The 23,068-nt window shown below is 40.4% G+C and overlaps 2 protein-coding genes across 2 annotated transcripts in view; one reads left to right on the top strand and one right to left on the bottom strand.

Annotated features, from left to right (window-relative positions):
* Nucleotides 1-23,068, bottom strand: part of LOC127654665 (nucleolus and neural progenitor protein-like) — a 95,696-nt gene that overhangs the window by 16,667 nt on the left and 55,961 nt on the right. The gene's annotated exons all lie outside the window — the stretch shown is intronic.
* Nucleotides 18,535-20,795, top strand: LOC127654659 (toll-like receptor 13). The gene is made up of 2 exons (XM_052141910.1): nucleotides 18,535-19,571; nucleotides 19,800-20,795. The coding sequence occupies exons 1-2, from the start codon at nucleotides 18,597-18,599 to the stop codon at nucleotides 20,781-20,783; spliced, it is 1,959 nt and encodes a 652-aa protein (XP_051997870.1). The 5' UTR covers nucleotides 18,535-18,596; the 3' UTR covers nucleotides 20,784-20,795.

The following is a 23,068-nucleotide window of genomic DNA, read 5'->3' as shown; positions in this document are numbered from 1 at the left end:
AAAACTCAGCCCACTGGCAGAAACGGTGCATAATCATACCCAGCAGCTGGAAAGTGTTAATGGTCGATTGGACGAGGCGGAGCGGAGAATCATGGCGGCGGAGGCATCCTCGGAGGACGCGAGCTCCCGCGCTTGCACTCTTGAAAAACAAGTGGCCACGCTTACCGAACATATCGATGACTTGGAAAATAGAGGCCGGCGCAAAAACATCCGCATTCTGGGCCTTCGCGAAGAAATAGAGGGCGCCAATGCAGTTACTTTCCTTGAATCATGGATCCCCGAATTTCTTGACCTGCGTACCAAGAGTGGTCGCATTAAAATTGAAAGGGCACATCACACATTAGCCCCAAAACCGGGTGCTAACGCCAGGCCACGGCCACTGATCGTCCGGTTCCACCACTATGGCGATAATCAGAGGATTCTCGATGCCAGCAGGAAACGATCGGCGGATGGAGATTTGCGGTACGAGGACAGCACAATATCATTCTACCAGGATTTTCCGGCTTCAGTTATACGAAAGCGTAAAGAATTAAACGCGGTCAAACAGCGACTTCGAGACATGGGTGCCCGCTATGCGATGCTGTATCCAGCCAAGCTACGAGTCAATATTGGAAGTACCCTTAAAGTCTTCGAGACGGCGGCTGCAGTCTCGCAGTACCTGGACAAGAGCGATCCAAAAACCAGCACCTGATCTTCATCGGGTTTTCTGTCGGGCTGGTTTGGCTTCAAGCATTGTAACATTAATGTGCAGCGACGTGAGTTCTAGTTTGTGTACTTTATTTTCAATTTCTCTCCTCTCTGAGTGGCGGGGGCTGGCTCAATAACTTTCGTTTTCATTTTGGGTGTGTATTACTTTTATGTATCGTTGCTACGGGAGAGAACGAGAGACGAACTGTTTCTGGGATGAAGAGCTTTCCCCTTGATGTGGGGAAACGGCCTCCTTTTTTTTCTATTTTTTCTATTTTTTTCTATTCTTTAATTTCCTTGTGCTATTTTTTCTCTTATTTTTCCTTTCTTTTCATGTTGCCAGTTTGGCGTGTTTTAATATGTGTTATTGTTTACTGTAATGCCTTGACACACGCATATCTGTTCACTGGACCTAATGACAGGGTAATAATGATCATGGAATTATTCGAAGGGGGGAGAGCACCACCTGATCTATTCTTTAAATAATGGCTGGTAGTTTACGACTTTGTACATGGAACGTAAGGGGTTTACATGGGCGTACAAAAATTAGTAAAGTGTTCACACGACTCTATAAGGAGAATATAGATGTAGCCTTATTGCAGGAAACCCATTTAAGCGATAGAGAACATTTGAACCTAACACATAACAAATGGGTTGGTCAGATTCATTTCTCATCCTTTACGAAAAGCAGTAGAGGAGTATCTATTTTGGTTAGTAAAAATATACCTTTCACGGTTACAGACAGTTTAAAGGACAAACATGGCAGATACATCATTATTAAAGGGACTTTGAACGCAGAAGAAATTTCACTTTTAAACATTTATTGCCCCCAAAATTACTCCCCAGAATTTCTTACAAAAGCTTTCCTTGAGTTTAAAGAACGCGCATCTGGATTCTGTATTATTGGCGGTGACTTTAATTGTTTATTGAATTCATCGCTAGACCATTTTCCCCTCAGAGACACTTTTTTCACCAAACAGTCCAAAGCTCTTGCCGCACTGTGTGAGGACTTAGAATATTTGGATGTTTGGCGCACCCTGAACCCGTATCAGAAAAAATTCACTTTTTTTTCTCACCCACATAATTGTCACTCTAGGATTGACTACTTCTTTGCTCCTAAAACTATAATGCATATGATTTCACATTGCAACATTGGAGACATTGTTATATCTGACCACGCTATAGTGGTGCTAGATGTTTGCTTGAAGGGGTTTCTGAGACCTGTTAGAAGTTGGAGATTTAATAATTTATTACTCAAAGATGATACATTTCTCTCATACTTTAATTCAGAATTTAAAATATTTTTATCTATTAACTCAGAATCTACAAATAATCCCTCACTTCTCTGGGAGACGACCAAAGCATACATTAGAGGCCTTGTTATTTCATACTCTACAACCAAAAAAAGAAAACAGTCAGAGAAACAGAAACACCTAGAGTTAGAATTAAATACTGCCACTAGCAGCTACTTGAATGATCCCTCCCCAGTTTTGTTAGAAAAAATAAGTGCTGTGCGGACCTCTCTAAATTCATTATTAACTCATCAGTCTCATTCAAAAATATTATATTCAAAGCAAAAACTATACGAATGGGGCAATAAACCCAGTAAATATTTGGCTCATTCAACGAAGTCCAATGCTGATTCACAATTTATTACTTCTATAGTAGACCCCATGGGAGTGCGTCATTTTGATTCTATTATTATTAACAATACTTTTAAACAGTTCTACTCTGTTCTCTATCAGTCTCATCATTCTTCCCGAAAACATGATTTTATGGTATCATTCTTTGATCGACTAACCCTCCCTGTTGTTTCAGAAGACCAGAGAGAACTTCTCAATGCACCTATTTCAAGAGAGGAAGCTATAATCGCACTCCATAGTTTGAAGTCTGGAAAATCTCCTGGGCCTGATGGCTTTGCATCTATAAATTCTATCTTGAATTCTATAAAGAATTCGAGCACGTGCTCCTAGACCCTCTATTAGCCATGCTCAATCATTCGTTCTTGACTGACAGGCTACCCCCCTCGCTTCGCGAGGCAAATATTTCTCTTATTTAAAAAAAAGGTAAGGACCCAGAAAATTGTGGTTCCTATAGGCCGATCGCTTTGCTTAATTCAGACTTAAAACTGTTATCTAAAATTTTTGCGCTAAGATTGGAAAAGGTTCTGCCATCTATTATTCATGAAGATCAGACAGGGTTTATCAAAGGTAGAAGTTCCACCCATAATGTCAGGAGGCTTTTAAACATTATTGAACTTTCCCACAACCTCAGTATTAGCTCTTGTATTCTATCCCTAGATGCGGAAAAAGCTTTTGATTCTGTGGAATGGCCGTATCTGTTTTACACGCTGGAAAAATTTGGCCTTGGGGGATACTTCATTAAGTGGGTGCGAACACTCTATAAAGATCCCCTATCCGCGGTTATTACCAATGGTCATAGATCTGACAATTTCTCTTTGTTCCGGGGCACTAGGCAGGGATGTCCCCTCTCTCCATTGCTCTTTGCGATAGCAATGGAGCCATTTGCTCAGATAATGAGAGAGAGTGATGCTGTGTCGGGGGTGTCTCTGGGAGATAGGTGACACAAAATCTCCTTATATGCAGATGATGTGTTACTTTTTTTAACAGACCCCGAGAGCTCTGTGCCAGTGGTTGTTGACCTCATTCAGGAATTTGGGCAATTTTCCGGCTACAAGATTAATTTCTCTAAATCAGTCAGCCCTATTTATAGGGAATAAGAAGTCCATAAACCAACCCCCTCCTCTCCTTTTAAATATTCCAAGGAAGGTTTTACTTATTTAGGTATCAATATAACCGCTACTTTTAGGAAATTATACAATGCCAATTTTACGCCAGTGCTCAATAAAATCCGAGATGATTTGACCAGGTGGATGACTCTCCCCCTGTCTTGGCTGGGACGGGTTGCTATGATAAAGATGAATGTCCTACCTCGATTACTGTACCCAATGCAGATGATTCCTATTTTAATGTCCAATAAGGTTATAAAAGAGTTGAATGGGTGGCTAAGTTCATTTATCTGGAGCAAAAGAAAACCTAGGTTGAACTTATCCAAGCTTCAGCTCCCTAGTGCAAAGGGCGGTTTGGATCTCCCAAATTTTAAACTGTATCAGCTGGCTTGCCAGCTTAGATTCATTGTTGAGTGGCTTAACGAAGACCCTAAATCAGTTTGGCTCGATCTTGAATCTGCACAATCCAAATGCCCTTTGCAAAACTTGCTGTTTGTCCGTGATTCCAAACTGAAGAGAGCTATGTGTGACAATCCTTTAGTACGTAATACTCTCAAGGCATGGCGCATAATTCAAAGATTAGAAGATAGGATCGATACAACATCTCCCCTTTTGCCAATCCTGAACAATCCAGAGTTTCTGCCAAGTACAATGGACTCTGGTTTCAACCTTTGGCGGGCTAATGGCATATGTAGGATAGGTGACCTATTTGAGGAGGGATCACTATTGCCCTTTGATAGTATATCCTCAAAATATAACTTACCTAGACAACATTTTTTTAGATTCTTGCAAATTAGAGATTATATATTTGGAAGTACTACACTTACTTCCAAATATTCATTCTCAGTAACTGAGAAGATACTTTTAAACCCTCCTCCATAAAAGTCGATCTCCTTCTTCTACAAAGCCCTAGGCTCCTATGGTACAGTTGATACCTCACACCTCAGATTACCTTGGGAAAGAGAGCTTGGGGTGGATATCTCGGAAAATGAATGGGAGACAGTTTGCTCTCTAGCCAATAGGCTTTCAGTTTGCAATAGAGCAAGAGCCATTCAGCTTAGGATCCTCCACAGATTACATATTACGCCTTTTCTAAGACATAAATACAATCCAGCTCACTCACCACTTTGCCCCAAATGTAAATCTGACAGAAGAGATTATATTCACTGTGTATGGGATTGTCACGTGATTCAGACCTACTGGTCCAGAATTGTGGCTCAATTGAACAACATCTTAGGTCTGGCCTTGGATCCTGACCCTTTGTCTCTCCTCCTGGGTTTCCCATGTAAGCTTATTTCTAATAAGCATAAAAGACGTCTCTTTAGCCTACTAACTTTTGCTGCCAGGAAGAACTTACTAATGTTGTGGATCAGCGATAAACCCCCCTCTATGAAGGGATGGCATTCAATCATTAGAGAGACTATCCCTCTGGAACTTTTAACATGTTTTATTCACTCTACAACTGACACTTTCATTCAGCACTTGGACACCATACTTGGACAGCATCAATGCCTCTATTTGTGATATTCTAAGGTTTGGTATGGTATAATGCCTTGTTGTTATTGTATGTACACTTATGCGTTTATTTTTGTTGTGTGTCGGGCTTCTTATGTTGTTTTGTCTTGTGTTTGTTAAACAAGAAAGCAATAAAAAAAATATTAAAAAAAGTGTACAAGTAGGTAGCAGTCATTTGTTACTGTTTAGCATCTTAATGGCAGCTGGCATGAATGAGTTTTTATACCTCTTTAACCTGCATTTCGGCATTCTAAATCGTTTACCTGAGGGTAACAACTCTAGTTCCTTATTGAGAATGTGGGTTGGGTCATCCAGAATCTTATGTGTCTCCTTGAGCACAGATTTTTCATACAATGACTGTAGGTAGCACTGTTCTTGGTAACCTACAATTCTAAAAGCTGTACTGATCAGACACCCCAACTTGGATTTAAACTGAACTGAAAGATTACCATACCAGGTCTGCATGCTATAACGTATCACACTCTATAAAATCATTTTAAAAAACAGAAACAGGAGTTTGCTTTTGACACCATACAATCTTAGCCTTCTTAAAAAGTACATCCTTTGTTGCAACCTGGCGCAAAGATTTTCAACATGAATGTGCCAGGTAAGGGAACAATCAATAAAAACACCCAGATACTTATATGACGTAACCTGACGTATTGGTGGATTGTGAATAAGTACAGGATTAGGTTCACAGATTGATCTTGGGTCAAATATCATCTCCTCTGTTTTAGTGACATTAACCATCAAATGGTGAGCATCACACCAGTCCACAAACTGTTTTATTTCTGAATGGTAGGAGACTGTGTCTTGGTCTCGATACAATAAGCTAAGGATAGCAGTATCATCAGAGAATTTGACAATGTAATTGTGTGGATATTTACTCACACATTCATTGGTATAAATAGTAAAAAGGACAGGGGAGCTCACACAACCCTGTGGTGCCCCTGTGCTGATGGATTTGGGGTCTGAGACTGCCTGGTGTACTTTAACATATTGTGTCCTATTAGTTAAAAATGAGTAATACCATTCAACGATAAAAGAGCTTACACCCATATTTTTAAGTGTCTCAAGTAAAAAATCTGTGTCTAAAATCATTGTTCTCCTTGGGACAAGGTTTCTTTGGGACTGGAATGATAACAGTCTTTTTCCATAGAGCTGGAATGATGTGGGAGTCAAGTGATCGCTGAAAGATAGGGCACCATGCTGGAACAAGCTCATCCGCACATGTTTTCAGTAAGTGGGCAGAGATTCCATCTGGACCCTTAGCCTTCCTAGTACACTGATGCCTGAACAGTGACTGTATCTGTAACCAGTCTATCTCATTCCCTATGTTCAAGTCCGTGCTGATGGAGTTTAGGATACTAATGCATTCATTGCTAAAATCCTGAGTTTGAAATCTGAGGTAAAAGTCATTAAGTTCATTAGCTTTCATCTGGTCATCTGTAGTGGTTATATGTACCTTGCTTGGTGCCATGTTAGTAATGGCTTTCATTGAGTCCCAGAGTTTTTTAGAATTCATGGTTGTGAAATGGCTCTCAATTACTTCCTTTTGCTGTTTTCTGGATTATTTCTGAAAGCTGTCTTTTTTCGATTTATGCATTCTTTTATGTCCTTAGTTACGTAAGGCTTATTGTTTGGATAAACCACAACCTCTTTCTTTGTAAGGACGCTATCTATACAATAATTTATATAGTCTGTGATTGTGTCTGTTGTGACATCAATATCTGTGTCGTGGAACACATTCCAGTCTGTACACAAAAAGCATCCTTTTAGTGTTTCTATCCCCTCATCAGACCACATGGTGACTGTTTTCACTTGTGGCTTACTGCGTTTCAGCATGGTTTTGTAGATGGGAATTAAGTGAATCGCGTTGTGGTCTGAATTGGCCAATGGTGCTTTTGGTTTGTCACGACCGGCTCAAAGCCGTGGCAAATGAAATGGAGGACACAGTGATTGGGTTGCAAAAAACAAACATTTATTAACATAAAACAAACATCTAAACCAAATAACAAAAAGCCGAGCCCAAATCAAACACAAAATAACCCGGAGAACAGACCCCCCCATCTACACTAGCCAGCCTAACTTTTATAGAGGGATGAACAGGTGGACATCGTTCCCTTGATGAGTCTTCTAGCCACACCCACTAGCCCGCCATAGCAAGATGAGTAGAGACTCGTCACACTCTCCCCCTAAAAAGAAGAGCACAGGAACTTAAAACACGCCCAAAACCCAAACAAAAACCCCCCACTACAAAATTCAAACAGTCCAGTAAACGAACTTAGTCCAACTCTAAATTTTCCCCAGTCTTTTCACGTCTCCCGTCCTTCCAGCAACCCCTGCACCTGGGAAGCAAATTAAGAAAAGAACAAAGAGAAAAGACAGGAAAATTTTAACAAATCCTTTGACACTAGACTATATGAATACGGGACAAGGCATCAGCAGTTATGTTCTCTGAACCTTTAATGTGGCGAATATCTAACAGGTATCCCTGTAAAAACAAGCACCACCTCATTAACCTCTGGTTTGGGTTCTGCAACGAGTGAAGAAAAACTAAAGGGTTGTGATCAGTAAAAACCACCAGAGGTCCCTCAGATGAACCCACATACACTTCAAAGTGTTGTAAAGCCCAAATCAACGCAAGCGCCTCCTTTTCAATCACAGAGTAATTAAGTTGATAAGAATTAAACTTTTTAGAAAAGAATCCAACTGGATGATCAATTCCATCTTCATTAGTCTGTAACAGAACGGCACCAGTACCCACATTGCTGGCATCCACTTGCAACTGAAATGCTTGGTCAAATTTTGGAGCTTTCAAAACAGGATCCTCCGTAAGAAGCATTTTTACCTTTTCAAAGGCTTGCTGACAGCCTGGCGTCCAACAGAAGTCTACTCCACCCCACAATAAGTTTGTCAGGGGGCCACCACTGTAGAAAAATTTCTACAAAAACAACGATAAAAACCCACTATTCCAAGGAATCGCATCAGTTCTTTCTTTGTGGTAGGCATAGGGTAATTATCAATTGTTTCTACTTTTGCACGGACAGGGCGCACTTGGCCCTGCCCAACCACTTTCCCCAGGTAAACTACTGTGGCCTTGGCAAACTCACATTTTAACAAATTAACGGTCAAATTTGCCTCCACAAATCGATCAAATAGTGCTCTAATTTGAATGAGGTGTTCTTTCCAAGTTTGACTATACACGACGACGTCATCTAAGTACACAGCGCATCCCCTCAAACCTGAAATAACTCGATTCATTAAACGCTGGAAAGTTGCAGGAGCATTTCTCAACCCGAAACTCATAACGTTGTACTGAAAATAATCCTGACGGTAAAATGAAAGCAGAAATCTCACGAGCTCTTTCAGTTAAAGGCACTTGCCAGTAACCCTTTAATAGATCAAACTTGCTAACAAATTTTGCGTTTCCCACCTGATCAATGCAATCCTCAATTCGAGGCAAGGGAAATGAATCAGGTTTTGTTACGGCATTTACCTTTCGGTAATCAGTACAAAATCTGAATGATCCATCAGATTTATTCACCAGCAATGATGGAGAGGCCCAACTAGAAAAAGAAGGTTCAGCGATACCATTTGCCAACATATAGTCAACTTCCTTCTCTAATTGTTGTTTTTTATTCGCAGATACTCGATAGTAGCTGATGAATTGGAGGCGAATCTCCCACGTCAATGTCGTGTTCAATAAGACTTGTACGTGACGGAGTGTCGGAAACAGTGTAATATACTCAAAAATCAAATTAATCAAATCGGTACGCTGCACCTCCGTTAAATGACTAAAACGACCAGGCAAAGAGCTTAGTGCTTCTGAATTATGTAAACGACCCTGAAGAATAGAATCTCCAGGATCAATCTCATCCTGATCCCCACCTATTAGAATTGAAGTTGTTGTTAATTCAGCATCACAGCTCAAAGAACCTGTAAGCAGCACAGATTTAATACCAGAATTAGGTATATCGATGTTGTCTTGACCTATTTTAGTGTCAGCAAAATCTCCAGAACCATAAAAAGGCTTTAACAAATTTACATGACACACTCTGGTCTTCTTTTTCCTATCTGGAGTATTAATCAAATAGTTAAGGTCAGAAATTTGTTGAGCAACAGTGTATGGACCTACAAACTTAGCCTGAAACGGTGATCCCACAATAGGCAAGAGAGCAAGAACTTGATCCCCGATTGAAATGAACGCAGTTCGGAACGACGATCAAAAAGTCGTTTCATTCGATCTTGTGCTTTACTCAAGGATGCTTTTGCCAATTGGCAGGCTTCAAAAATTCGTCTCGCGAAAATCACTCACATATGCTAAAATATTTTTTGGTGGATCAACCTTTTTCCAATCAGCAGCCAAAATAGATAAAAGACCACGCACCTCATGACCAAAAACGAGGTCATTCGGACTAAATCCAGTACTCTCCTGAGCTGGCTTCTCGTGCTGACATCATGAGCCAAGGTAACCCAGCTTCCCAATCCCGTTTCATCTGAACACAGTAAGACCTTAGTAAAGACTTTAATGTTTGGTGAAATCTTTCCAGTGCCCCTGACTTTGAGCATGATAAGCACTGGAAAGATTATGTTGAATATGAAGCTGTTTCAAAACTTGACCAAACAATTTGGAAGTAAAATTACTCCCTGATCAGACTGAATAATTCGTGGTATTCCGAACACCGATATAAACTGAGTCAGTGCTTTTACAACTAACCTTGCGGTTAGCTGAACGTAACGGGTACACAGCTGGATATCTAGTCACTTGGCACATGACCGTAAGCAAATATTCATTCCCTGCCTTTGACCGAGGTAATGGCCCAACACAATCCACAATAAGATGCTCAAAGGGTTTACTAATAGCAGGAATTGGATAGAGAGGGGCAGGTTTCATAGACTGATTCGGTTTTCCAGTAAGCTGACATGTTCGACATAATTTAATATACTTCGATATGTCACGCTTCAATTTTGGCCAAAAAAATGCCTCAAGAGCAATTTGTACGTCTTTTTCACTCCCAAATGTCCAGATTTATCATGTGCCGTTTTTAAAACAAGTTGACGGAGAGACTGAGGGACTACAATTTGTACAACTGGATCACCAATTACAAATTCTCCTTGCGGCACCCACTTTCGGACCAATACACCTTCCTCTAGATAATACCCAGAAGGAAGGTTTACGATTGTGTCATAAGGGACAACTCGATCAAACAATTCAACAAGCGTAACGTCAGTCTCCTGTCCTTTAATTAGGTCATCGCGTGACACAGACAAGGAGGAAGGAATTTCTAGAGGTGCCCTCAACATCTCTTTAGTTTCAGATGTAACATCAGTAGGTATTTTACTCATAGACCTGGTTATCACGCATGACGGAAACCCATTCAAAGAACAGGTAAACATTTCATCCCTCGAGTCAAAAGTCGACCCAGATGGTGTGACGACCAAATGCGGTGAAACATTCTGCCAAACCCGTTCACCAGCCAAATCATTTCCCAGGATTACCTGTACTCCGATCCACAGGCAAGCAGGAACGTACAGCAACTTCCACTTCTCCCTGGATCAAGTCAGAATGCAAAACAATTTTATGTAAGGGAACAGAGATCACATTCAGACCAATTCCCCTAACCAACACATTGTTCCCAGTGTAAGAGTCGTTTGAAAAAGATAAGATGGACTCTAGGACAAATGTTTCTGATGAACCGGTGTCACGGAGAATTTTGACCGGTATATCTTCCGTAGAACCTACCAATCTGACAGAACCATCAGTAACAAATGGAGAAAATGTTGAGATACGTGACTGAAAAACTCTTTTGCACATTATTTATTTCTGAGGTAGTCACCGCCAAAACAACGGGTTTCACTGAAGATGACTTAGATTTCAACAACGGACACTCATTCTTCCAGTGACCAAACTCATGACAATAATTGCAGATGTTTTCTCTTTCATTTCCTCCAACAAAGCCAAAACGCTGTTTATCAGGTATACTACCCACATTTTTTGAGCTCTATTAAAATCATGCCCCAATTCTCTCTTAAAGTATTCTCCAGCATTTTTGTAGCCAAAAGAGGTTTTATTAATCAGAGAAAATTCATCGGCCATAATAGCACCCTCATATGCGGTGTCGGGTTTACGCTCACTGATGTATATTGCTACCCGTTATGAAACAGAGTTTTTAAACTGTTCAAGCAAGATCAACTCCTTCAAATCATCTAACGTTTTCACGTCAGAAGCTGTACACCAACGATTGAAATGAACTGAAATATCATGCACAAACTCAACATACGTTTGACTATCGGATTTCCTCCAGGACCTAAATTTTTGTCTATAGGCCTCTGGGACCAACTCGTATGCCCTTAATACTGCATTCTTAACAGTCAAATAGTCCTTAGCGTCCTCTACACTAAGAGACAAATATGCTTCTTGAGCCTTCCCTGTAAAAACCGACTGTAGCATAAGCGTACATTCCTCATCCGGCCAATTTCGTGCCTTTGCCACGCTTCAAACAACAAAAGAACCGTTCAACATCTTTCTCGTCAAATCTTGGGATCAATCTCATATTAGTCGCTACATCAAATTTACACGAAGCCAAATCACGTTCTACTCCTTCCGTTAAATTAAGTTTACCGTCTCTTATCAGATCTAACCGGTAACGTTCAAGATCAAGCTTTTGTTGTTGTAACTCTAGTTTAGATATCTCAACGCGATTTTGTGCTTCTAACATTTCTTTTTTCATATCCGTTTGAATTAACAACAATTGTTTTTGTTGGTCAAATGTTAGTTGAGACATTGATGCAGCACTTACAAAAGCGGAAGCATCTTCCACGGATTTAGACTCCAAAACTCCGTGTTCAGATAGCCCGGTCTTAATCAAAGCTTTAATACTATCTTTTGTACGTTTATCTTGACTTGACAAGCTAATTTTGTAATGAGTTGCAAGTTCTACTAGTTGGTCTTTAGTAAAAACATCCAACAGATCTTCAGACGGAGCACTAATAAATTCCTCAACCTTTAAATCCATGGTGAAATACAAGCGTCACGACTACTTAATCCAGACAGAAATGTATATATCTGAGGGGGTAAAAATTGGATAAACAGTTCCTCTAACTAAACCCAGAAACTATCTAAACTTATCCCTAATCTTCGTACAGTTACTTGCAGCGGGTTTTTATACACTGTAAACCAGTGTTTGAAATGGCAACCGATTAACAAATCACCATTACAAAACACGGACGTGTTCCGAGACAACTGCTCTAGCTGCTTTCACCGCACAAACAAAACAAACTAAAATAAAAAAAAAAAAAATCAGAGTATCCCGTTAAGGATACCCTGCTAAACCTAAACAGGGAAAAGCATATCCAACAAGAAACCTCCCTCAAACATACCAATAGAGTCAGTACTTACCGAAACCCACCTCCCGTGAAATCAGCCAAAAAAAAAACAAACAAACAAACAAACCAATCACTATAATCCTCCACGAACTTTCAAGATTCATCAAACATTACTAAGAAAAAAAACACATTTAACGAACTAATCATTAGATTAACGAAATCAATTATTTAACTAACAAATTAATTATTTAACTAACAAAGTTATGGACGAGCCCCCACATTTGTCACGACCGGCTCAAAGCCGTGGCAAATGAAATGGAGGACACAGTGATTGGGTTGCAAAAAACAAACATTTATTAACATAAATGTTAAAACATAAAAAATAAGAAAACATGGTCATCTGTAATGTTTGTCAGGTGCATGGATGTACAAGTATCAGTAACAGAAAACAAACATCTAAACCAAATAACAAAAAGCCGAGCCCAAATCAAACACAAAATAACCCGGAGAACAGACCCCCCCATCTACACTAGCCAGCCTAACTTTTATAGAGGGATGAACAGGTGGACATCGTTCCCTTGATGAGTCTTCTAGCCACACCCACTAGCCCGCCATAGCAAGATGAGTAGAGACTCGTCACACTACATAGGCATTTTTGACGTTGCCATAACATTTGTCAAGAGTCTTGTTTTCACATGTGCTGCACTTGATATATTGTTCGAACCCAGGGAGTGCTAATTCAAGTTTACAGTGGTTAAAATCGCCCTTACAAACACGGGCGCCGGAGCGCTGCAGTTCTTGGTGTACACAGTCAGCAATGCGAGCTGCGGCCCTAGCTGCATTCCCGCTTGGGGGAATGTACACAACGCACACGGCCACACTTCCGAACTCCCTTGGGAGGTAAAACGGTCTCATAGTCAAATGCTAAATCTCAACATCCGGACAGCAAAGTGTTTCCCTAACTGTGTACTGTTTGCACCAGTTGTTACTTACATACACAGCCATGCCACCACCTCTTGTTTTTCCGGATTGTTCAGACCTGTCTGCCCTGACAAGTGAAAATCCATCGATGTCAACCAGGGAGTTTTGGATATCCCGGTGTAACCACGTTTCCGTGATCACCATTAAACTTGAGGTGTGATACTCAGAGCATGTCCTGGTATTAATCCGAAGTTCGTCTATTTTAGCTCGAAGTGATCTTGCGTTGCATAGTATCATTGAACACATTCACAAACATACAAACCAAAGCAAACAACAAACAAACAAAATGAAATGACGATCGCAGTAGACAGTGTGCCCGGGTCGCAAGCAGAGCAGCGCCACCGCAAAAAAACGATTTAAAGATTTAAAATGATATGTCTCAGAACTATATACTGCCCCTTTCCATTTTGGAGCCAGCTTATTCTGCTCAGGTCATCCAAATGCACAAGTTCCCCTTCTCAATGTGGGTGGAAAAATGTCCTTTTGTCATACTGTTGTTTCTGATTCAGCTTAGCCGCTATGGACTGTGCAGCCGTATCTGAAGGCAAATGACAAATGTGTGGTCAAAGCACTGGCATATTCCGCTGGTGTGCCTGGTGTACAGGAGGTCACCGCAGGACTACAGTTCAAGAGGATGTCAATAGGTAAATGCAGTTCCCTTCCATGTGCCAGAAAGAAAGGAGAAAACCCAGTACTTGAAAGAACACTTGAGTTATAAGCCAACTCCACTTGAGGCAGAAATGTATCCCCTTCACCTCCACTCTCATAGATATACTTAGAAAGTTGATCTTTCAATGTGCGATTTAGTCCTGCGACCATACCATCACATTGTGCATGGTAGGGAGAGGTGCGTGTTTTCTTGATTCCAAGTTGATTGCTTAAATATTTAACAAATTAGACTCAAACTGTCTACCTTGGTCAGTATGGATTGACTCAGGGACGCCATGCTGTTTGATGTAATCCTCGAAAATGCACTGTGCAACATTTGTAGCTCGCTGATCTCTCAGAGGGTAAAGGTTGACAAAGCAAGTGTAATAGTACATCAAAATCAACACATACCTATTCCCTTGTGAAGAAACAGGCAACTCTGTGATATCAGCAGAAATCTTTTGGAATGGTCTCTCTGCGTGAATGTACTGCACTGGGGCACTTTCATGAGGAGTGGTAACACTACAGGACTGACAGGATAAACATTCAGCACAGTGTTTCTGAATATCTCGAGACATGTAAGGCCAGTAACAGATTTTCCTGGCTCTCAGTAAAGTGCGCTCAGCATCTAAATGTCCACTAAACTTCTCTCCATGGAAACACTTAAGAGCAGTTGGAATGAGTATAGCAGGTAAGACTATTTGGTAAGCATGTGAGCTATGAGGAGAGGGTTTCACTTTACGACACAAAATTCCGTCTTGGACTGACAATTTGGGAAATTCATGCCAGAGCTTTCTCAAGGTGGCAGAGGAATGCTTAAGTCTGCCTAATAGTGGCCTTTGATTACATTTCTCTTTCCAGTCTATGACCATATTTAGACAAAAATCCGCCCTTTGCTGATCTTGCCATTCTTTTAAGTCAACCGATAGTGTCAGACCAGGATCAGGAAGAACATCACAAATGGTCTGCATTTTGTCAGAAGAGGGGACTTCTACAGCGATGCTGGGTCTTGAAATTACACACTGAATTGCTTTTGATTTTTTCACAGGTGAGCTAGGATGCCTGGACATGGAATCAGCATTACTATGCTGCTTTCCTTCTCTGTGAAGGATAGTGAAGTCGTCATTATCAACTGGGGCCTTCTTCAAATTCAACAAGGGTTTGTGGTCAGTGACAACTTTGAATGGAGCTCCTGAAAAGAAATGTCTGAAATATCTGACTGTCCATACCACAGCCCAAAGCTCACGTCATAAGTTGACCATTTCCTTTCCGAAGGAGTGAGAGTGTGACTTGCGTATGCAATTACACGCTCCTTCTTATCCTGAACCTGAGCCAGCACTAAACCTATACAGTCCTGAGAGGCATCTGTGTACAACAGAAAAGGCTGTATAAATATAGGATGAGCCACAATGGTACGACTAGTTGAGTGCTTCTGACTGAGGGAGTGCTTCAATGATTGGAGAGCATCCTCATATTCACTCGACCACTGGAAAACAGCACCTTTCTGTGTGAGTGCATGTAGGGGAACGGCAATGATTGCAAAATTTCTTACAAACCTCCTATAATAGGAGCAGAGACCAACAAAGGCTCTCACTTCGGTGACAGTTCTTGGAGTAGGCCAAGACCGGACTTTATCCAGGTTCTTTTCATCTGGCAGGAGACCCTGACTGGACACAACATGACCCAAGTAAGACACTTGACTGCGAGCAAAATGACATTTACTGACCTTCAGCTTAAGACCTGCAGACCGGAAACGACTGAACACTTCCTCTAGGCTGCTAAGATGTTCACTGAACGTCTAACTGAATACAAGAACATCATCAAGGTAGACAAGACAAACTTTCCAATGGAGTCCATGAAGCACCAGCTCCATGAGTTGTTGAAACGTTGGAGGGGCATTCGTAAGACCTATGGGCATCACTTAAAACTGATATAAAGCACGCCCTTTATTCTTCCTATCATCCGGGTTTAGCTCAACTTGCCAGTAGCCGCTTGACAAATCCATAGTACTGAACCAGCATGCCCCTGACATGCTGTCTAAAGCATCTGCTGGCCATGGTAAGGTGTAAGAATCTTTAAAAGTGAGACATTGTTGTCCATACTAAAGACATCTGAATATTTTGAAACCAGAGCCTCCAGCTGATTTTGATGCTCTCCGTCCACTGCTGACTGACTGAAGTCTAGCTTTGATTTCAGGTAGGGCTCAATTTCAGTCTGTACTTGAGCTACAGTAGGTTCAAACACTGCATATTCTTCACCTGTCTGACTGACTAAGGAATGAAACTCACCTAACCTAGTGCCACAGGGAACATGGTAATCCTCACTTGTTGGATTCATGACTCGAACAGAAGTTACACCAGCTTTGACAGGGGTTATGGTACGTGCTACAAAAAGACCTGGTACTGTATACGTTTCAGGGTCCAAAAGTCCTGTATAAAGGAGTTCTGGCTCACCCGTAGGGGGTTGAATTGTTGCCAGAATGTTCATTTGTGACATGGCAGGGATAAGCACAGGTGCTAATATCACAGATTTACACTTAAGAGGGGCAATGTGCTGTGAACATAAAAGAGGGACAGTCCAGTTCCACAGTTTTAACTGGTTCTCTCTGAGATCAATTGCAGCATGAAGGTTTTGAAGAAAATCCCAACCAAGGTTAACTGACTGTGTAGCATTTCTGACTACCTGGACATTATGAATGAAAATTCCTTCAGCAAGCCTAATGGTAATAGGCAGCATACCAAAGGTGTCAAGACAGTCACCAGTCACTGATTTTGCCAAGAGAAAGGACTTTTGAATTGACTTTATCATGAGAGAGGGAATGGACATTCTCAGTGATTCGCTAATCAATGAAATTTCTGAACCTGTGTCTACAAAAGCTTGTATGGCAGTGTTCTCAATGACAGCAAAAACATAAGGTGTGGGGATGTCAGACGTTACCAGTTCAGTTTGTTTGGGCCCACTCTCAGGCTCAGCAGACACTTGGCCCGTAGTACCTGCTACCAGCCGTTTCCCAGAAGATCGATGTCATCATCAACAAAACTAATATGATTACTTGAAAGCTGTAGGCTGTGCGTCTCTCTGGATAACCTGTGATACGATAACTCAGATAACCACTCTGTGCAATTGCAGTGAGCAGAATAGCATCCCAGAATGCACAGCACGTCGAATTTTATAAAATGGACCTTTTGCTAATGTTTTGCTTGGTTATTATGGTTATTATTTTTGTATGGTACCGCACATTTGTTATATTGGAAACTTTTTTTTACCATTTCCGAGAACTCAAGCAGACCTTTTTTTTTTTGAAGAATTAATTGCTTGAAAGTATTTCATTTAAAATTTTAGACTGTCAAGCAATTTCTTTAACATTTTACTTGTTATTAACATTTATATGCATACAAACAGTGTAAACAAATGTATATTTTAAATATGTGATGCCATTTTTTTTATCCCGTAGCATCAATGTGTTGTTATAATTCCATAACATTACACATTTGTGCTTTTAAACTTGACCCATTGACCCCAAGGTCACTTATTTTATTGGACCTTTATTGTAATATGCATACAGAAGATTGTTGTGATAAAGCTCTTGAATCAGGTAATTTCATTGACCTGAAAATATTGTATCTGTCACAATACTCAGATAACAGATAAAGAAATGGCACCAAATATTTTTGATGAAATTCCCCATTAAGCTGTATCTTTGTGTGATAATGTTTCAAATGGAAATCATCAAATCATCAAAAGATTTAAGTTGAATACAAATCTAGATAGACTTCTGTTCCGAAACTGCTCTGCATGAATGCATGACCTGTTACAGGAAGCAGTGGTGATAAAGCAGAACTTCACTCTCAGCCTCTAGTTCTCTCTATATATGTATGTGTGATACAAAAAAGGGAAATTTATTTCTAACGTGAACATCTGTGACAAGGTTAATAACCTCCAGTGACAGATAGTTAATATCAAGCATAATCAGAAGATACATTTACGCTCTCCACGGATTGATCAGGAATTGAAGATGGTTCTTTTCTTCTCAATCTTCATACTGATTGTAAAGACTGTATTTGCTTTGCTTCGTGATAAATGTCATGTCTACAAGGATGTGGAAGTATTTCCTGCAGAATCAATATGTGCTGGAAAAACAAACACTGCCATTTGCTACCAAGTCACCAACATTAAGAAAGATCTCCGTGGGCTTCCATCTGATTTACAGAACCTTTGCATCCAAATGGAGAGAGCCACAGTCTCTAGTTATACTGCTTTGGATCCAGGTTCCTTTTCCAACTTTGTTTCTTTGGAATACCTTGAAATTAATGGATGTTTTTCAGAGATCTCTCCGGAAGCCTTTACTGGTTTGGTAAATGTAACTTATTTAAATTTGTCTTTCTTGTCAGATGGCTGTTGTGAGGTAGCTATCGATTTCAGTGGCTTTCCTTCACTTAAACGTTTAATTCTTTCCCATTACAGTTTGTCATTAATGGCAAATAATGTATTTGATACAATTCCTCAGTTAAAAGACCTACAAATCACAAAGTGTTTGAAAGATCTGTCTGAGGTTCTGTGTCGACTGGCAAATGTGAAATCACTGAAGAAGTTTTTTCTTTATCAGGAGCTTTATAGTCTTAATTTCCCAAACTGTTCTTTGTTCAACCCCTCTCACGAATACATATCCACTGTATACAATATTGAAATGGTAATTTTGATTCTAGAATCAGTACAGCATATAGATCAGGGAGCTTTGGAAGTGCTGGGAAATTTGTTTTCCTTGGAATTTGGTTTAAAAGAAGATTTACTCCGAGAACTTTCCTTGATTGGTGTAAATAAAATCCATGATTTGAGTTTCAATGTGGATGTACTTAATATTGATGAGTTGTGTAGTGCAGCAAAGTTGTATTCTATTGAATCTATATCTGTTAATTACCGGACTATTAACTTTCCACCTACAACTACCACTATCTCTGAAGGCATTCAGTATCAGTATCTCTCTATCTGTGAAGAGATTAAAGAAATAGTTCTCGTATATGAGTCAGAATTTGCTGGGACTCTAATCCTTTTAGATGTACATTTGATCTTCCAGATTTTCAGCAACCTTTCGTTAATTGATATATCTAGTCATGTGCTCAGACCAACTGATTTCCAATCTCTTTGCTTGTCCTTTCCACAGTCAGTCAAACAGCTGTCCTTTGTGTATCTAAACTCAAATAACATGGGAAAGGTAATCTCCCACCAATTTATGTGTTTCACAAATCTTGAAACTCTGGAATTAGTTGCAAGTAATATTTCCATCATACAAAATTTTTCTTTTATTGGATTAATCAAATTAACACATTTGAACCTCAGTAAAAACAAAATATCTTACATTTATCAAAACACATTCAGTGGTCTCTATGGACTGACGGCCCTAGATCTTCAAGAAAATCCAATAAGTCAAATTGAAACAAATTCTTTTGGACATTTTATTAACTTATGTACACTTCTGTTGGGAGATCTCAACTTCTCACCTCACATGTCACTGATCAAGCTGAATTTATCTGATATATTTGGAAGAATCCCGTATAATCTGAGTCACATGATCATTAGTTCAGGTCTGAGACCGATGCAGCTCGTGATTGGCAGCAATACTACACTGAATAAGAGCTTAGACTTCACCATCAAAGGTCAATATGTGACCATTGAGGACTGCAACAGACCGTTCTTGACATCTATAGTCACACTTCTGATAAATGCAGCATATGTAACCTGTGGAAAAGAATTCATTGGGAAATACGCTAGATCAGTTGTCAATCTGGAATTCAAATCAACGTTCTCAGACGATATTGGAGATTTGGTAGTAATCAATGAGCTTGTTCATTTAAAAACCCTAAGACTGGAAAACATTGATTTGTCCAAACAGGCAAACTTGGGAATAATGTTTCACAATCTGACAAAACTACGAACACTTATCCTGATTAACTGCAGAATATTCTTTCTGGATGGAAGTCTGACGAAGGACTTAAGTGCACTGACAGGTCTAGCGTTGATGCCACGAGATCATGTTAACATTCTACAAAACTTTGTGGAACATCTCACCAGTTTAAGGTACCTCCAACTCCAGGGGTTGAATCTGTACTGCAGTTGTGATAATGCATGGCTGGTCTCATGGGTGGACAACAGGCAGGTGCAGGTTTCTATGTACAGGCCCACCATGAAAGAACTACAGTGCTTGGCTGATAATGGAATGGACCATCTCAACTTCATTCTTTACACCAAGGAGAATTGCTCATTTTCTATTGAATTTGTGCTGTTTGTCTCCACCTCAGCTTTTTTATTTTTCTTTATGATTGGAGTACTGTCATATCAATGTGCAGGCCAATACATAAAGCCATTCTATAACATTGCCAGTGGATGGTTCCGAGAGGCTTTGCATCTAAATGGCAAACAGTGGTACCGCTATGATGTTTTTGTGTCCTACAGCTGTAAGGATGAGCATTGGGTCATAAATGAACTTCTACCAAACTTGGAGCAGCGTGGCCCTCCATTCCTGAGAGTTTGTCTCCACAGTCGGGACTTCCGGTTGGGGCAAGACATTGTGGAAAACATCACCGACTGCATTTACGCAAGTCGCCGAACTCTTTGCCTTGTCAGCCACAATTACCTCCGTAGTAACTGGTGTTCTCTGGAGATGCAGCTGGCTACTTACCGTCTACAGGTAGAACACAGGGATATTCTTAACCTGGTGTTCCTTGAAAAGATTCCATCTCGGTTGCTATCCTCCCATCATAGATTGGCACGGCTGGTTAAAAGTAGGACCTACCTCGACTGGCCACTGGACCCTGAGATGCATGAGGCATTCTGGCATAGATTATGGTGTAAACTGAACTCTTATAAAGATTATTAGTATGTGTTATTGTACATTGCATAGTTGCTTAAAGCTATAGAAAACCTTGACTCAGTATTAGAATAGAAATTAACTTTAAACAAAACCGATGAAAAAAACTGACACCTCACTGGAGACATGTCACGTGACAGCCTGCTTCAAGTCCTCAACTTTCATCCCGGTTCCCAAGAAGTCAAGGACCACAGGACTTAACGACTTCAGACCCGTCACCCTGACCTCTGTGGTTATGAAGTCCTTTGAGCGCCTTGTGCTTTCACACCTCAAAGACATCACTGACCCCCTCCTGGCCCCCTGCAGTTTGCATACAGAGCCAACAGGTCTGTAGACAATGCAGTCGACTTGGCCCTCCACTACATCCTCCAGCACCTGGACTCCACAGGAACCTACGCCAGGATCTTGATGGTGGATCCCGGCACTGCTCCAGGAGAGGCTCTCCCAGCTAAGTGTGCATCACTCCACCTGCAGGTGGATCAGTGACTTCCTGTCTGACAGGAAGCAGCATGTGAAGCTGGGGAAACACGTCTCCAACTCACAGACATCAGCTCCCTCATCAAGAAAGCACAACAGAGAATGTACTTCCTGCGGGAGCTGAAGAAATTCAACCTGCCAAAGACAATGATGGTGCACTTCTACACAGCCATCATCGAGTCCATCCTCACATCCTCCATCACTATCTGGTACGCTGCTACTACTGCCAAGGACAAGGGCAGACTGCAGCGTGTCATCTGGTCTGCAGAGAAGGTGATTGGCTGCAATCTGCCGCCACTCCAGGAACCTGAAGCGTGCTGGAAAGATTGTGGCTGATCTCTCCCACCCCGGCCACAGTCTCTTTGAGTCACTCCCCTCTGGCAGAAGGCTGAGGTCCATCAGGACAAAAACCTCACACCACAAGAACAGTTTCTTCCCATCCGCCACTTGCCTTATCAACAAGGCCCGGTACCCACCCTGACACTCTCCACACTCCACCTCTGGCTCTACATGCCACTGTACTGACTCTACTGCTCTCTTTTATTTTTATTCTTACTTTTAATATATACTGTGTGGACATATTTATATTGCTTATATTTTAATACTTGTTTCTTATATTTAGAGAATGTGTGACATGCGCCTACAACACCAAAACAAATTCCTTGTCTGTGTAACGTACTTGGCAATAAAGCTTTTTCTGATTCTGAAATGTTGTAAAAGTGCTGTTTATTGTGGCACTAGCTGGTTACTCTGAGAACACAACTCTCTAATTTGGTTTATTGAACATAAGCATATAGTTGAAAGTAAACCCTGCAAAAGCATGTGATGTTGATTTAAATTTGAGGAGATATAGGTTGTTGAAAGTGCCAGTCCATCATGTTTAAAAAATAAATAAATAAATACAACCTCTCTCTAAACATTTCACTGGCAGCAATCCTGTCAAAGGGTACATTTGATTTTTACTCAACTTGTAATTGAATGAAAAAAGGTGACATGTGAATGCTCTTTTAAATTACATCATAAAAATTATTATTTTTATATCAAACTACAATATTAAACATGAATTGAGTCATTTTAAAATGCCCCTTTATTGGCCAATTTACCAGGTAAGGTTTACAGAATGTATTTTCCAAACTGGATAATTGACTTTTAGATCCACTTTATATTGCACGTTTGGGCTCTAAGCAGTCTTAATGAAACTTTGGTAACAGAACAGGATTATGTGATCAGGGTAACTCTCTATTCTTACACCTACTTAGCCAGAACACACAAGCAATGTTGGTATTGTTCAAACAGTTACACGAGGAATGATGAAAATGATCACACCTCCTCGCATATCAACTTTCAAACACTAAAATTGTCTTACAAAAGTTCATATTACTATATTGTTTTGTATGAATGAGTGATCAGGATGGTTTTCACATCATTCTGTAGCAGAAACTCTAGGCTACAAGATCCAGTTCTCAAAGGTCTTGTGGACAAATGTTTAGTATGTGTTATATGGCCTTATTTCAATCTCTTAAAAATTTTTCAAAAACCATGCATAAACGTTATTTTCTCAAAAATACAAACCTGTACATACATGTTGCTCACATATTATTGCAGCCCAGTTTGTGCTGAAGACAGTGTTATCAGACTTTAGCCATTAATATGTTTTTAAGCAACTCAAAAAAGCACAAATGTTAAGGCATGTAAAAACTTCTCCAGGGCCCAAAACACCCTCAGACCCCAGAGGGTTAATGTGTAGATTTAGTTCAGTTTTGCAAATTAATTCCCCTAAATGATCAATATAATCTATCCATCCAGAAGATAAATGA

The sequence above is a fragment of the Xyrauchen texanus genome, chromosome 14, assembly GCF_025860055.1.
Source record: "Xyrauchen texanus isolate HMW12.3.18 chromosome 14, RBS_HiC_50CHRs, whole genome shotgun sequence".
Classification (NCBI taxonomy): Eukaryota; Metazoa; Chordata; class Actinopteri; order Cypriniformes; family Catostomidae; genus Xyrauchen; species Xyrauchen texanus.
The sequence above is the reverse complement of the archived record's forward strand: the minus strand, read 5'-3'. Positions and strand labels throughout refer to the sequence as shown.

Coding starts and splice junctions, on each gene's coding strand:
- LOC127654659 (XM_052141910.1), top strand. CDS start 18,597: ATGGTAATTTTGATTCTAGAATCAGTACAGCATATAGATCAGGGAGCT. Junction 19,572..19,799: donor TCACCATCAAAGGTCAATAT/GTGACCATTGAG, acceptor TTGTCCAAACAG/GCAAACTTGGGAATAATGTT.